This window comes from Psittacula echo, assembly GCF_963264785.1.
Source record: "Psittacula echo genome assembly, chromosome: 1".
Lineage (NCBI taxonomy): Eukaryota > Metazoa > Chordata > Aves > Psittaciformes > Psittacidae > Psittacula > Psittacula echo.
The window spans coordinates 65118163-65135277 of NC_137735.1; the positions used below are offsets into that span (position 1 = coordinate 65118163).

Sequence of the window (17115 nt, forward strand, 5' to 3'; positions counted from 1 at the left end):
TAATTAAGTGTACTGTTGGTCTTTTTGGATCATGTGTATATTCCACTGCTTTGAGTGGGCTTAAGTAAATGCAAAGATGAGATCTGAGAGATTAGAAAATGGCCACTCAGCCTGCTACTGAAATGCCTAAAAACAGCTTGAAAAGAATAGCCATAATGGGCCAGTGTATTTTGTGTTGTGTTTGTATAAGTTACAGTATGTGGGTGTTTTTAATCCATTTCTTTTGTAGCATAGTAGTTGTAATCAAAACTAATATTCTGTATATACAGCTTTAGTTTTAATCCACAGTAAATCCTTAAAAGACTGTCATATATGTGACACCACATAATTCCTATTGCAGGTAAACACTCTTAAGGATGACTGTTGCATATGTGATTACACTCAAAGGGTGTTGCAATGATGTTCTTAAGGCTGCAAGCTCAAATCTGAGAAATTGCAAAATCACTAAATTAAGGTTGTCTGTGAAATCGTAGTTTTAGCCCTTTGGGTACGTGCTTTGAAGACTGTATCCATAACCAAACTTAGAAGTTATGTTATCCCATAATATTTTTCCCATGTGACTCCTTTGGTCAGGTTGGTTGAGTTGTAGCGATGATACAGGACTATGCAATAAGAGACAGCTGGATTTTTGCTTCATTTTTTGCTGGTGAGAAAGCCTTCCCTTGAATGGATCTGAGGATTTGGGAGAACAGAGAGATATTAATGGGGAACATTTCCTTAAGACATAGCAAAAGACTATCCCTGATTCAAGACCTAAGCGCAGAGACATTTCAGGTTGCTACAGCAAAGTAACAGAAATCCCACAGAAAAAAATGGCTGTGGCTGTTGTTTATTTAACTCGAGGGAGGGAGACAATTTCTCTTCAGACTTAACCAAACACTTCAGCTGAAATTTTCTAATCTAATTCAACCTGAGGCAGGCGCACGCATGGACAATTTAAGTCCGGAGCATTAAATTGGTAAAATTATACACAATTGAAAGCAGGAAACTTGAGTGGTGCTGCTTGGAATAGGTGCAGAAACAAAGTAAGCAAAACACAATGTTTTTTAATGCTAGCTTATTTTCAGGGATTCTGTCTGAAGCTATGCAAAATTAACTGTTTGCTGCAGGGAACAGCCTAAAACGTGATTTTTAAGACATGGTCCTGGAAGATAGGGAAGTTAATTTCAAATTTCCCTGGTCTCTCTCTTACTAGATGAATTACTCATTGAACCAGTAGCTAAAATGACTCTCTGGCTCTGTCTTTTTGAAGGAAAAGTACCCAACATTTTGGGGCAGCATGACAGTTTAGGTCATAGAAAAAAATCTGATGATCCAGGTCTTTCAATACTAGGAGTTTATGTGTTTGTAGTGCAGAAGTCAGGTGCCCAAATCCCAGAGGAAGGCAAGGGCTGCACCTCCTTGCTCATGTTTCTGTAACAGGCTCAGACAGTTCCTGTCCTGCTGGCTAGTGGTGGCAACTTCCCGGGTATCTGCTTCCACCCATACATTAAGTCAGGGCATCAGCTGGCAACCCTTCAGAGGCTCAGGGAGGGATAAAAAGCATTTACGAGTGCAGCAGTGCCAACAGAAACCCAGCAGGAGCCAAGACATAGTGTGACAGGGATCCTTGCTTCCCCTGACATGGGAAACCAGCAGGAGCGGTGGGACATGGGCTGCCTTTGGGGTCACAGCTTGTGTTCACAGCACAAATCCCCCTCCCAGCTGGAAGCCAGAAACTGCATCCCTCATGGCAAACTGCCTTGCTTACCCATCCCTTCCCCTAAGGAAGAGGAATGGTGGTTTTCATCTCTCCATAGGGCAGAAACCCAGATGATGGCATTGCTGACCACTATTGAAAATCAGGCATCCTCTTAGGCATGCATTGGCTTCTGCTGACATAAAGAAAACAAAGTGCCAGCCCAACACTGGAGGTCCCCTACAGGTCTTGATTTTCCCTTTGATTGTAGGTTTTACATGGTCGTTTCATAGACTTCTAAATCCTTGGGGACTTCTGAAGAAGAGACTCAAATTCCAAAATTGCTTACTGTTTTTAGGCAATTTACCCAAATTATCTTATTTAACATTCCAGCCTTATCTAGCTGTAAAATAGCGATGACGTGGGATACTGAAAGAGTTCAGTGATGCTCAGACACCATGTTGAGATGCTTTAGTACATTAAGTGCAGCATCAATATTTCAACAGTATTTTGCAAATGCACCAAATGACTAATGTGCTGTGTTTTCATGTTCCTTTGATTTCTCTTGGTTTGTCATCTGCAGCATAAAGAATAAATCACAGGTGCGTAAGTGTTCAGGTTCTGAGTTTCCTGGCTGTTGTACTTTCTTCTAACTGTCATAGGATTTTTACTGAGATAGTTATGCTACTCAAGGACTTGAGGGTTTGCCTGATAAAAACAACAGAAGGCATTGCAAAAGGTACCCAAAATTATTAAAGTGAACTTGAAAAACTGAGTCTGAAAACTGGGACAGTTTTCACAAGCGTTTGGATCAGTCATGTCTTTTTTCCATCTCTAAGATCATTGTATGGCATCATATGCAGCTCAGTCCTTACAGTAAAAAGGTTTCAATAGAGGCTGTAGTTTATTGAATATTATGTACAAAATATGAAGTGCAGAATATACCAGTTGGTGCCTTTGACTGATAAGGCAAAGCTTCAGGCTATGGATTTTGAATTACGAAGGGGCTGTCCTCTCGTTATTGCCATTTCTAGTTTGTAGTGCAGCATGTATGGCATTTTCATTATGAAATTCAATCATCTACTCCAGATATTTTTAAATAACCCAATAATACTATGTATGTAATGTAGTTTAACAAACTAACAAAGGTTACTACAAATTAATATTAATCTTTCCTTTAAAGTGCAAGATGTAACTTTCAGTAAAATAAAAATGTACTATTGCAAGGATCTTCCAAGCTATGCTTTTGGTAACTGCCCCAAGTGTGAAGTTTTATAATGCCGAAGGCGGCAGTGGTTGATGTTAGCAATAGAGGAAAACCAGAGAATACATATTTCAAATGATAAACTTGATGTAGAGCAAATGAGATAGAGGTGGAAAAACAGCTTCAGTACATGGGAATTTCTGTGAAGTTTCTGTGCCAGTGGTGTCATAGGATGAGAATAGGCAAAGGATTTTGTAACACTGAGGAAAGTCATAAAATTAAATTAAGAATTAAGAGGTGGCTTGACTGAGTAGCTAAGATTTTATTTAAAATCCGCATTTATTAATTACGTGTATTTTATTAGTAAATAGCATGTTCATTGTCTTTTCATTATATTCCTAATATACTCTCATAATATATTGTGGAAGCTGGGACCATTAGGATTTGCTGTTGCGTAAGGCAGTGCAGGGATGCAGCTGCCTCTCTGTGCCCTTTCGGTGCAGAAGCCTGTAAGTCTTTCTGGTATTCTGATTTCTATGGTAACAGCAGGAAGATAAATGTAATAAAATAAGCTGAATATTTAAGACTAGCAGGTTTTGGGGGTTTTTAACCTTATGTACCTCAGGATTGGAGGTGATGATTACTTAGAACCTCTGTGAATGGTGATAAAGCCAATAAGTAACTTCTTTTATTGTTCAAAAGATTACTTTTCCCTCCTTTATATTTTGCGGGATGAGGGCTGTTAACCCTTTTGGTTTCTTTTGCAATCTGTTAATCCTGCTGTGTCTAAATTTAGGTACATTTTGTAATCTCTTTCATCTGGCAGTCTCCAAATCCCTCATTTTTAATTAATATTGCAGCAGTGATTGTTGGTAAGAGTTGTCAGTGTTCATTCTTTGCTGATAAATTGTGTCTGTGATTGCTGATCTCATTAAAAGGTCAGCAAGCACTCCTCGATATTCTTCCCTGCATGATTTTTGCTTGTATATATTACTTTGAAGAGGAGCACTGCATCATACAATCTAAACTGTCAATGCAGTGAGAAGTGGGTATCATTATCAATAAATCTTTTCTATACTTTGTTACTATTATTTGCTTTTTGATAAAGTGCAGCAAAGTTTCCATTCAGAGAAGTATATGGAAGGATTCTGTTATATACCCGGCCCAAAAGAGTACAGACATAGAAGGGAATTTTGATGATCTACTGTCGTATCTGTACATAATAGATGTAATACACTCCAGTTAGATTTTTCCAAATCTTACTTGCTTTTTCTTTGTAAACAGGTCAGTGTTGGGCAAAGCAGTAGATTCAACTTCTTCACCTAAATTTCTAAGGGCTCTGCCTGTTGATGCCTTTATCTTTAATGTCTCAAGTTGCTTTCTTTAAAATTGTGAAACTGAAAGGAAAACAGGAGATAAAGTAGTTTTAAGGAGATCCATAAGAATGTGAATACTGTCAGAAGAAAGTTCTATCTAGCCTAGTTTCTTATCCTTTAAACTGGTCAGCTAAAAAGAAGGCATAAGATCAGGACAGTGGTAAAAATGATGCTTCTTCATTTGCCTGTTCCAGCAGTCAGTGATTCAGTGATTCTGAACGGGAGATTGCATTCAGGTAGTTGTGCTTAATAACCCCTCTGTATCTTTCTTCTGTGAATTTGCCTGATACCTTTTTGAATACATTTATAATCTTGACATATAAAATGTTCCATGGCAGTTGCTTCTGCAATTTAATTACACGTATTTGTTTGTTGGAGATGTTTCTAAAGCAGGTAGCTGATAATTTAATGGAGTGCCACTTCATTCTTGTGTTTGTAGTAATAGTGGATATATTCGTTTTCATCCTCTGTATGCCGTTTATCACTTAGAGATCTCTGTCAAGTCCCATCATTTCTTCTAGGAGCTGAAGAATTAGATAGTCAGTTTGTTCTCCCCTTGTATATCAGTTGTTTGCTACCCCTGGCCATCCTTATCTCCTCCCTCTCTGATTTTGCTAGCCCGTTGTATTAGTTTGGGGAGGAGACCAGACTGACATGCTGTTTTCAAAGTGCAGTGGATTTATGCAGTAGCTCGCAAGTCTTCTCTCACCCTTTGCTTTTGTTGACCATTTTGTTGACACTGAGCAAGCATTTTCGAAAGACAGAAGCCCGCAAAACCTCTTCCAATTACACTTAGGTCTCTTTATTGGGTGATGTGTGTTCACTTAGAGCCCCAGTTATTTTGTATGTATGGCGAAAGGTGATCATACCATCTGCATGGATTGCAGTTACTGATTTTCACCTTCCATTCTGTCAGCCAGCCACACAATTTTGCCAGCTTTTTTCAGCAGTTTTTCCTGGACAGTTCTTGATTTCATCATCTGGAGTTATCAGAAAGCTCTGTCACTTCCATGGATCTGATTTTTTTTCAGATGATGTATGAGTACAGTTTTCAGCCCAGGCCTTAGAGCAGAGTTCTGCAAGACTTCTCTAGTAACCTCTCCATTACTTGAGAGAGATGCCCATTTATTATTACCCTCGGTCTCCTATTTTTAAGCTGCTAATAATCCATGAAGAGCCCTCCTCCTTATCCCTAAGCTCTCTTTAAGAGCTTTCAGGAGATCTTTTTAATAGTTTTAACATCCAACTTCACCGTGATTGCATGCCTGCCTATCTCCTGATGAAAAGTGCAGTGTGCAGGAGGTCCTGGACCAGTAATTACGCATGCTGGCACACCGACAGATGGGATTAGAGCCTATACCCAAGTTGCATGCCCCAGTTTCCTTTGTGTGGAAACCAGGGCAGAGGAGAGGAGGAGGAGAGGGTTGGTGTTTGCTTAGGTCTCACCCCATATGGCCGTGGGATGCAGCTAGACCTGGCATGTAAAAAGCATTTCTGTCATACAGATGTTGCCTCTATCGACCAGAGCTCAAGTGCTGTTGTCAGAGTTCTGTTACAGATTCATGAGTCATAAAATCATAGAATGGTTTGGGTTGGAAGTGACCTTAAAGATCATCTAGTTTCAACACCCACATGACCTCTCTTAGCCAAAGAGACTTTCTTCCCTTAACGGCATATTTATTTATCTATTAATGCTCCTCTTTCAGTCATTTTGCTAGATGTAGGAGGGAGACTTACTAGACTCTGGTCCCTTGAGTGCTCCCTCCCCAATGCCAGACCCATTTTAAGAAATCAATCACGTTTGTCACCTTCCATGCCTTTTATAAGGGCAATTGAAGCAATAAGCTGCACATCACAGTTAGTAATTCAGCAATTCCATATTTAGGTTACTTTATAGCTCATGGATGGATGCCATCTGGTCTTAGTGATTTATTACTATTCATTTTACTGTGGGGTTTTTTTCTTTCTTTCTGAACCCTCTTCTGCTCACACTTTCATCTGAAACTAGTTCTCACACTCACTCACTGAAAAGGGAGACTCTGGTGCAGAGCCTTCCTGGACTCCTTTGCAGAGAACAGTGATGTAGAGATTTTACATAACTTTTCTTCTATGGCCTGATCTTTCTCAAACACTTCTTTTTCATCTAGATCATCTGTTGGCCCAGTGGATGTTCTGGCAGGTTTCCAGCTTGTGATGTGTTTGACTTGGTTTTTATGATGTTAGCATGAAGACTTGCCCAGTGATTTTTACATTGAACTTGGCATAATTATGCTCTCTTAATATTGTCTCAGCATGACTTTGGGACATCCACAGGCCTTTTGGGAGGGTGTCTTTTCACTTCTTTCAAGGTCTTTTTCAGGAAGGGGTAAGTTAGAGAAGAGGTTTGTTCAAGTGTCTGTCTGAATAGTGGTGCTGCTTTAATCTTTCTGCACATCAGTGAGCTGTTTGGTGGCATCTCCGAATGCCCTAGTGCTTCCTTTTGCTGCTTCTCCTATAAAGTTAAATATGAATAAGAGGAAAATTAGGAAGTAGTTTCTCTGAAGTGATATGAGAGGAAGGCATGCCTCGGCTGGCTTCCAGAAAATGCCAGGTTTTGCATGACAGCATGAGCAAAGTCTTGATTCCTGAGGCATCGTTGGCATGAGAGAAGAATTGCTGGCACATGTAGAATATAGCAATAATTTTGCTGATGAACCACTGCAAGTGACAATGAGCCCTGGCATAATGGATATATGAAACGATACCTAACAGGCACCTTTTCTGCCTGGTGATACCTTTCTCTGATGAACTTTAAAAGAGTAGTTATTGTCGTGTGTACGTTATCATCAGTTATTATTGAATATGGTGTTGAAAAAGCATTTTGGTAAAGGCGTAATTATGTATTTTCTCATTTAAGCTGTGATTTGTCTCCTTTGAAATGCGAATGCAAACCAAAAGAGAGTATTTGGTATCAGCATTCTGCTAACTGCATAATTAACTGTTAATTCCAGCAGATACTTGGAATTTTTTGCTATCGATGTGCTTGGGATTTTAGGGTTACATAACTGGTTGATTATTAAGTTGCATTTTAGCACAAGTTCTCTGTTACTGATTGGGAGCTGAAACTCTCCTTTGGCAATCATTATCCACGAGCTGTTGCCAGTTCCTTTGTTGATAGGCATATAACTGGAGGATGCTTAGCTGAAACTTTAAAGCAGCTCTGAATTTCTTAGTGCCAGTTGCCTAGGATTAAATTCTCTAGAATCACCAAGAGGACTTTCTTGTGAGAAAACTGGTTTTGAGAATTGACTACAATTGCCATGTTTGTATGCCTGAGTGGCTAAAAGCCCACTGAATACCAGCTATGTCTTTGGATATGTTTTAATGCAAAATGACCTTCCTTTTCCAATTATCAGTGATCAGCACTAGTGGTCTTCACTCTAATCCCTGTTTTGTGCTAGGTTTAACACCACCTTCTGCCAAGGTCATAGCTGTAATGTCAGTATTCCCAGATGTGCACCGTCTGCAGCATCCCAGTCACCTGGAGAGAAGCTTGTGGGGTTAAGTATTTCACTCTGGTAGCAGTGGATTTACCTGCTGTTGGGGCAGGGCTGGTGGGGGAAGATGGTTAATGAAGTACTTCACCTTTAGCAGCTTACAGAGCAGGAAATCCTTTGCATACTGCACTTCCTTGCAGGGAGCAGCTTTCTCTTATTGCATGCCAGACTCCTTGCAGGAACAGCAGCAAGGCGCGTCTCCAGGACCCTTGAGCCAATTTTTCTGGTGCAGGAGGATCTCACTGTCATACCTCTTTATTTTCAAAGTAGGAAGCAGTACCAAGGCCTTGCTGCTGTGACAGATTAACAGGGCACATAGTTTGTTTTTCTTACCAGCTTCTAGGTAGAAGAAATGCTGACTGTCAGTAGTGGCTCAAGTCAGGTAGGACAGGGCAGCAGGAGGAGCCGAGGGTACCTTTGATGGCAGGTCTCGCAGCTTTAAGACATGACTGCTGCCACCTGCTTGCCTCTGTATGAAGGAGCATGTATGTGGGCAATAGCTGCATCAGTCAGTTCTGCAGTGTCAGCCGAAATGGCCTGGGAATGTAGGAGTATGCTGAAAACCCAGACTGTGCTGGGGGCTGAGGCAATGGCACTTTGGGTTTGGTTTGGGTTGGGGTTTTTTATCTGGACCTGGTACTAGGACAGTGTTTTCCAGCAGCATTGATAGAGCAGGCAGCCAGGGGCTGTGATATTGTAGCCTGGCTGAGATCCACCATAGCTTGTATAGGGAACAGGGTGGTTTATCTGACGCAGTGCTACCTCTAGGCTGACAGTTTCCTGGGTAAACCACTTAATTCCCAGCCTATGTTTACCCGTGGCAGCGTAACCAGCTGCAGGGAAACAGTTGCTCTCCTTAGCAGTAAGGGATGGAGAATTCATGTGTTGCCTTACCAGTAGGAGGAAGAGGAGGTTGGTGGTGCTGAAGATGGGGTATTTATTTCTGCTGGCTTACTGACAACTTAAAGGAAAAATTGGCATGACCCAAATTTCTTTCAATAGAAATTGATGACAAAAGTGCCATTAATTTCAACAAAATTGACTGCCCACATTTGCCACTGATGAAAGGTAACAGGTATCTTTTTTCCTTCCTGGAAGGAGATGGCTCTAAAGCCTTAAGAGTTGAAGGCTATGTGTTGAAGGGAGCATGTTTGTGTCTCTTTCAGCTGTGTCTTGCAGAGTAAGCAGAGATTAGAAAGTGCTGAATAAGAAATAAGTGCTGAATGAAAGGTCATAATTGAATTTTTCCTGAATTCTGCATGTATTTTGGCTTGGATTTTGATCAGTGCAATAACTTAATGATGCTGCTCCAATACTGCTGACTTTGGTTGAGTCTGTAATGACTGCAAGATGAGAAACAGGTGTCTGAGTAAAGTCCATTGAGCAGAGTGATGCACAGTGTTCCCCAATGCCACCACACACAAAACAGTGCAGTGATTGCCCCTTTGCATGGAAGAAGAGGTTCAGTTTTTTGTTAGGCCGTGTTGTTCTGTTCCCACCATTCTTTATGGTGGAGCTGTTGAAGTAGAATGCTCCCACAAGAAAGAGTAAATTGTTGTTACAATGATACGTTTGCTTCTTTGTTTCCTGGAGAACCTCAAAACGTTTTCCAGACAAGTGAGCCCCTCTTAGGCAGGTAACATAATTCAGGCCAGAGGCTTTACTGATGAAATGGTTTGAGCAGATGAACAAGGGACTCTGTGATTCCATGTACCTGGTCTTTCCCCTCCTCTTCATCCACAGCTTGCCTGCCATACCCTAAAAGTAGCTGGTGATTTTTCAGTCTTCTCTGCCAAGTTCAGACTGATCCCTTCTGGCATTGTGGAAAGCATACCTTGCTATTTGAGGCTTCCAAACAGGTTTTGACCTTCAGGCCTTTGGCAGGTTTTCTTGTTGGTTTGTGTTGGCTGGTTTGTTTGTTTTGGGTTTGTTACAGTGTAATGTGCTTTCTGAAGTTCCCTGAAATCATGTTAAATGATGGGCAGGCTTCAAACAGGTATGGGTTTTAGTCTAGCAAAGGGAAAGGCTTTTGATTACGAAATTGGAAGCAGTTCTTATGAGGAGAAAAATGTAGAGGAAACACAGAATATCTTTGACAGCAGACTTTTGCTATGGGTGTTGCTTGATCTTTTCCGAAGTCTCTTCTGACCTGCAGAGGCCAAGGGACTAAGTCAGCTACACATTTGTTCCTCTGAGGTGCTGTGAAAGGGGATGCCTTTGCCCAGTTTTGCTTTGGATTAGCAAGCCACATGTACTGATGAAACTTCAAAACACCCTCCACAGCTTGCCCTTTGTTCACTTCCCTGTCTAATTTAGGAAGACACCTTGTGCTGTGTCTTTGAATGGCATCCATGAGAAAGTAAATAGAACATGGTATCAGGTTTAGTTTGGGGCTGAGTTTCTCCTGGAGTGAATATTTCTTCATTCATGGGTTCCTCATTTTGGTTGCGGTCAGCTAAGTTGCAGTTTCCATTCTCAACAAGGAGATTTGCGATACTAGACTTTATGATGACTTCATAAATTATAAGTTACTTATTCATAACAAATTGTTTCTGTGCAGCGTGCCTGTAGTTTCACAATTTCAGATGTGGCTGTTTGGTTTCTGTGGAAGTGACATAAGGGTGTTAATGAGATATGTGACTGGTTTGGTATTTAGGATGCCTTGTCTTAAACAGATTCTTTAAACCAACCCAATGTGACTACTCAAATCCTACCTCTGTTGTAGTTGGGTGACTTATCGCTTGGTGATCTGGGACATCAGTCCTGTTTCAGCTGGGTACTCAAACCATTTGTCTTGTTGCTTGCCTATGTAAAAGGACGGCTACTTCCACGGAGCTGGGGAAGAGAAGAAGCTGTGTTGGTTTGCCACTTTCTCATCCACATACTCAGCTCTCCATGAGTAGGTCTTGAGGATGAAACAGGCTAAGGTGTTGAGCTCATACCACAGAGCTGGTCCATGGAAGGAAGATAGGTGATCTGGAGTCAGTTTGGGAATAAGGGTGGCAGAGATGAGAGAGGTGAGGACATAGAGATTGCATAAAGTTAGGGAGAGATCCCAGATCAAGTGGGAAGCAAGAAAAGACAAACTCAGAAAGTACCAGGGAGTCTCTCAACTAGGAACATGTTTGCTGTGGTTCGTTGAGAGAAAATCCAACAGCAGGAAAAAACTCTCTTCACACAGAGGCAGTTGAGGTGGCTTGGAGGGCTTTGCCAGCTTTTTCCCAGAGGGGAAAGGAGTTCCAGTGAGGAAGTGGTGGGCAGCTCGGTGACCAGTTAACACGAGGTACCCATTGGCCCAAAAGGCTATGCAGGAGCATGTGGAAATGGAGCAGAGCAGAAGCTGGGGGGAATGGGCTGGTTGTGGTCGATCTGCTTCTTCACAGGGCTGCAGGGAAGGTCAGGCAGAATGTGAGCTGGGCGTTAAATTAAGCCTGTAAGGAGACACTCAGGGAACTTAAGATGGATTAACATAAGGTGTAAAGTTTAAAGCATATTATTGTGGCGGAGGATTAAGCTAAACTGAGCTAATGACACCACTTTTGAATGTGTATGCACACAGTGGATTCAGAGCTTTGGCTCCATGCCTTTTATTGCTTAAATGTACTTACCTTCTTAAATGTCCCCATAAAGATACAGGCCTTTATATTCCAGATCTTCACATTTTCCATTTTCCATGTTGAGAAGCTTATATGCTGTGTCAAGGTAGAGCTGGTTTTGGTTGGTTGGGTTTTGCCCTTTTTTGTATTTCATTTACTCTTTCAACACACACAACGCAGGGGTGAAGACAACATAGAAGTTCATTCTAATTTTTCCCCATGGTGGTAAAGGCACTTGTGATGACTTAATGGTATTTATTCTTAGATGAGGCATTTGGTAAGGAAGAAATAACTGTCTATTTTCCTCACGTTATGTTGACGTGCCCTAACTTCTATGGTCTCTGTGTCTTCTAATATGTGAGCTTTTATTTTGTTGTTACTGTCATGGTGTTGGGCTATCTGCAATATCAGCATCTGAATTTTCCAAAAGCTCTGTACCCTCTTATTTTAATCCTGTGTCAATTAAAAATCAAATACAAAGTTGAATACTGTAAATTCCCACAATATGTTTATTTTACATTAAGCAGAGTTATGAATTAACTAATATAGGAATACTTTGTAAATAAGTAATAAATCAGCTGAATTGATTTTTCAGGAGGGAAACGGATTTTAAATTACAGGTTTGCCGTATGTTAACTAAACTACTTAGTGATTAGTTCCGTGTATAATTTTATGTCACTACAAGCAATGCCATCAGGTTTTCCTTGAGGGTAGACTAGAGATCAGTATATTTGTAAGTAAATTAAAGACTGTTTAAGACAGACAAAAAAAATACTAAAATTATTTTATTTGGACAATTGTGTAAAAGCAAAACAAATAAAAAACTCCATAACAGAGAAACAATAAAATGTCACAAGAGGTGCAATGCAGTGTTAAAGGTTTTGAGTCAGGATGCTTTTAGGTTCGCTCTTGCAGAGGGTATTTTGCTACATGGTTTGGTGAAAATGTAAGAAACCTTAGACAAAACCTCAGAAAGTCTTGTTTCTGTGCTGTGTGGCTTGTGGTATCGCATGAAAGATCTGACGCTTCTCGCGTCTGTGATCATCAAACACAGGCAGGGATGGTGGCAACTACTTATGTTCTGAGGTTGGAGAAACTAACTTTGGCCTGCAAAAGTAATAATGGATATAATTGACTGTTCTTGGTTTGAATCCTGACAGTATTTAGAAGTCTGAGAGATACCTTAAAATGTTGTTTGGTTTTGGGGGTTTTTTAATACAAATACCACTTATTAATCATTCGGGTTTCGACTTCAATACATATCCCTGTGAGCCTCCTGGGAGAGGCCATTTAGCAACCAGCATTATCAGTATTCCAGACCTGATTTTGGTACTTTTGGGAAGAGTGAGGGAAGCAAGAGCAGTGGGAAGGGAGATCACTCTCTGAGGTCTTTTGGGGTCTTTTTCTCCAGCTATCTCTAGGTCAGCTCAGAGGTACCTGCAGCTGTTCTGTCTCTGGGCAGTAACAAGCAATCAGGAGGACCTCAGGCTGGCTTAGGCTGATGTCCCCAAAGGAGGGTAGGCAGAGTCATGCGGTGGCCAAATGTGAAGGAGTCCCCACCCCTGGCACACTCGATTGTTTGTGCTAAGGGCACATCCAAACACCAGGAGACATCCAGGTGCTGCTGTGCGGAGCTGGATGGTGAGACCCTGGGCACAGCAGCTTCAAAGCATCTTCGGTGTTCAAGGCCAGGTGGGTCGGGGCTTTGAGCAGCCTGATCTAGTGAAAGGTGCCCCTGCCCTTGGAAGGGGGTTAGAACTGGGTGGTTTTTAAGATCTCTTCAACCCAAACCATCCTATGATTCTATGATTTCTGTGAAACGCCTGTGTATGTGCATCTGATGTCTTTTAATTCTGCAAATCCTTTTGTTTCACCTTATCCCAGTTACTCAGGGTCTCTCTTTTATAGCAATCAGTATTGAGTGTACACATGACATCTCTAAGTCCTCTGCAGAGCATGACTGGACTTGTGTGCTCGTGCCTGGGTACATCCAGCAGCAGAGGCTGCTCTTCGCAAACAGAGGGCCAAGTGGTATTTCGGTCACCATCCAAAGCATTCAAAGACTATTTTCTTCTACTCCTTTTCTTCCCTGCAGTCCATGGTACATAATAAAAATAAATACACGTCACATGGCATTACTACTACTATTAAATTAAAAAAGAAAAAAGAGAGAAGCTCGAGATTCTTAGTCTCAAGAAGAGGGTGGAGCAGGGAAAAGTGCAGAGCCGTATAACAATGGGGAGTCTGCTTTATTAGTATTAAGGAGGGAAATAAAATCTGCTCTGGCAATAGTGCAATAAAACACCAGGAAGATTATGTCAGTCTTTGTTTGCACACAGTATGATTCTTCTCTTTCACCAGCCAATTTGTATATTTGAAAAGGCAGTTGCTTGGTTAAAATAATTAGCTGAACTTCATCCAATTCCCCACTTATGTGAAAAAATGTTCGAAGAAATATAGACAATTGTTGTTGAGCAATTATAATGAAGAAAAGAAGTAGTGGTCACTGGACAATTATAGCGCCATGTCTAAATACCCACATACATACTGTAGTTTCAAAGTGAGACAGGCAGCTCTCGGTGACCCTTTGCTGTAGCTGCTGTGTTTTGGGATAGTGGCTTTAGAAGCACAGCAAAATCCTACCTAATTCTGCCTGAAACTTGGGCAGTGTGGTTTAGCCTGTGGCTGCTTCAGAGAGGAGAGGGAGAGTCTGAAGCTAAATGTATCCAAGTATATAAAGCAAAAGAAAGAGTGAACTGGATACAAGTCATGTATCGTCATTATCTTATGCTTTAAGCAGCAAAAATACATATTAATGAATGAGGCTGTCATCTTATATACTCCTTTATATATTCCAGATTATTTTATATTATTATTCGGAAAGAAAAAAACAAGCCAACTTACAGAATTTTTGAATATTTCAGGTTTCAAATAAGAGACCATTGCAACAATTTGATGAAGAATTCCCCATAGGAGGTCCAGTGTAGTATATTAACATGAACTTCAGTGACAGGGAAATAATTTCTCCTTCTTGTTCCTACACCTTCATCCCTGGAGTTACACCTGTAGCTCTTCCGGGAGAAATAGTAACCAGAGATTTTGAGATGGAAGTTACTTGGGGAGGATGCACAAGTGCTGGCTGAGGCAGCGGTCATCCCAATTGTTTCTTAACTTCAGACTCCTCAGTAGAAATAAAGGCGGTAACACAAAGTCATGCATTCTGTTTTATGTTTCTTAAACCACTTCCTCGTTTTCCAGACCTGCCAGTCATGTTTCTGTGTTATTCAGTGTGAGAGACTCAGGATGTCTGCTGGCACGGTGGAGCTCTCTGATCCCAGGGCCCTGCTGGCTTGTGAACCCGGCCGTGCATGGTGGCAGCGGAGCTCCTTGCCATGAGTTTTCCTGTTGCCTAGGGCTGCAGGCAGCCTTGGGGGCTGCTGGGCTAGGGTCAGGGCTGACTGCCCTGGGTGGTGAGGGCTGCAGGTGTGAGGCTCTCAGTTCTCCTTAGCATCCTTTCCCCCAGCCCGTCTCTGCACCAGGCACTTCTAAAAGCTGTTTCTACCTGTACATCAACTGATGGGGGATATATACAATTTAAAACATGCATGCAGTGGGGGTAGATTCCCCTGTTGCACCAGTTCTAACCCTTTCAGCAGGCTTATTTCCATCAGCCAGGGCAGAGCTCAATGCTGACGATTCAAACACATTTTAAAACATTTTTGTCACTTCATTAACATCGTCGGTTTTGTTTCTGGTCCTTGTAGGAGGGTGGATGTTAATGCTGCCTGCGGTCTGCCGGGTGGCAAAATGAGCACAGCCATACACTGCAGATGGTGTAGGAACTGAGCAAGGTGATGCCCAGGTCCCCAAAGCTCACAGGCAGGGTATTTTTCTGCCAGGCTGGGAGCACAGGGACCAGGCAGCCCTCCAGGGTTGGCAGAGCTCCAGCTCCATGTCTGTAGTCCCCAGCTCCCTTACCGAGCCTGAACTTTGCAACCGTGGTTGTGACTTAACTGACCTCTGCACGATCAGTGCTTGGTTTCCAGGTCTCATGGTTCCTCACGTGTGGGCTGCCCTGCGCATGTTGTGTTTTCCTGTATTTATCCTCTGGATTTTGCTTCTTTCTCTTTGCAGGGAACGGATGCGCCAGTCTGCAATGTTTGAGCTGTGCCAGGGGATGCACCAGATCAGTCTGCAGTTTGTTCGCTTGCAGCTTAGCTTTGAGGAGTACACTATAATGAAAGTTTTGCTGCTGTTGAGCACAGGTAAGTTAGACTCGTGGTTACATGGGAATACTTGAAAATATTCCAATTCACAAAGTGGTGCAGTGATTTTAACTAATGTGACAAAAGAGCCACACTGTGTCCAGCAGGGCCACAGGAATAAGCCTGGTTTTATGTCTTGGGTTTATCTGCAGGTCTCACTCTAATCTGCGTTAGCACAGGAAGTGTCCTTCCAGTTTGAATGTCGTGCATTGGAAGGACAGGAGTGACCAGGGAAGGGCTTTCTCCCCCCCCTCCCTTTTCTCTGTACAAGTGCTTGAGTCAGCCAGGCATGCTGAGAGAGTGCAATAGATACGGGAATTGGGGAAGAATCCCCACTCAACACTCAAAGCCACTGGTTTGGGTGACTTAGTGTCACCTTCAAGATCAAAAGGTATACATTGTCTGTACGGTAGAATGGGTGATTTTCAATGCCGAGTGAATTGAGAATGGTGAGCCCTGTTACAGGGCTCTGAAAGTTTTATAGATAACTGCACACTTTATGTTTCTCTGGAGTGTCATACTTTGAGTTTTAAGATGCCAAATTACATCTTGGTGTTTGTTTCAGCACTGTGTGGTAATTAGCAGATCTCTTGATCTTAGTGAAAATATTGAAAAGCTCCCATCCCAGTACAACTGTATAAATACACGGGCAGTTTGTACATTACTTTTCCATCAGTCCTAATGAAAAATCCAATTACCTGTAATCAAACTTGCTTCTGTATAACCATGCTCCTGTTTGTGGGATCCACTCAATGACATCACGATGAGATAACACATCAGCTCCACTGGCAGGTGTTCACGATGTCACTGCAGTGAACTCACCAGGCAAGAATTCCCCCGGCAGAAGGAGGCTGGCACGGGGAGAGGAGGAATGGAAGATCAAAGGGGCTGCTCTGCTTATTCCAGCTTTCAATTGCAAGCTGCCGGCAGCAAGACGCTTGCCCAAGGCTGCCAGGGCCGGGGGCTATGCAGGCTCGTGCTGCACAGAGCGTCTCCCCATTTGGTGGTGAGCAGAACCCAGCGCACCCTTTGAGATCTCGCTGTCCTTGCCCATCATCCAATCTCCTGCCTCAGCAAACTGGGAGGAGGAAGGAGCGAATGGCAAGCAATAGGCGTTAGTTGTGCGGCATAGGAAGGTGCTTCCTGCTGAAACTGCTAAAGGACACCAGAGTGGGCTGATGCAGCAGCAGATTTAGACACTCAGGAGCCTCTGAGCCCCAGCCATGGTGTGGGTGTGTTTGCTATAGGCAGTTAGGTGCCTGCGAAGGGATTTGCAGCATCCAGCAAATCCAAGTGGCAACCCCTTCAGGCAAGGCAGTGGGATGGGTATTTTTTCCCCTTCTGTGGTGCCTTTCATTCAGACATCACCCGTCCCACCCAGCCGGTAGCTCTGTGGTTAAAGAGCTTGCCTTTGAAAGAGGACGCGAAGCTTCAGTTCCCATCTGGCTGGAGGGGATTTG

General features: G+C 42.4%; 1 protein-coding gene across 1 annotated transcript in view; it reads left to right on the forward strand.

Annotated features, from left to right (window-relative positions):
- The window catches only part of NR3C2 (nuclear receptor subfamily 3 group C member 2), a gene marked incomplete at its 5' end in the record, with an annotated part of 201683 nt that overhangs the window by 170933 nt on the left and 13635 nt on the right, over positions 1-17115 (forward strand). Inside the window, one exon of the mRNA XM_080630293.1 lies at positions 15525-15655. Within this exon, the coding sequence (XP_080486419.1) occupies positions 15525-15655 (131 nt within the window). The remainder of the gene's footprint in view (positions 1-15524; positions 15656-17115) is intronic.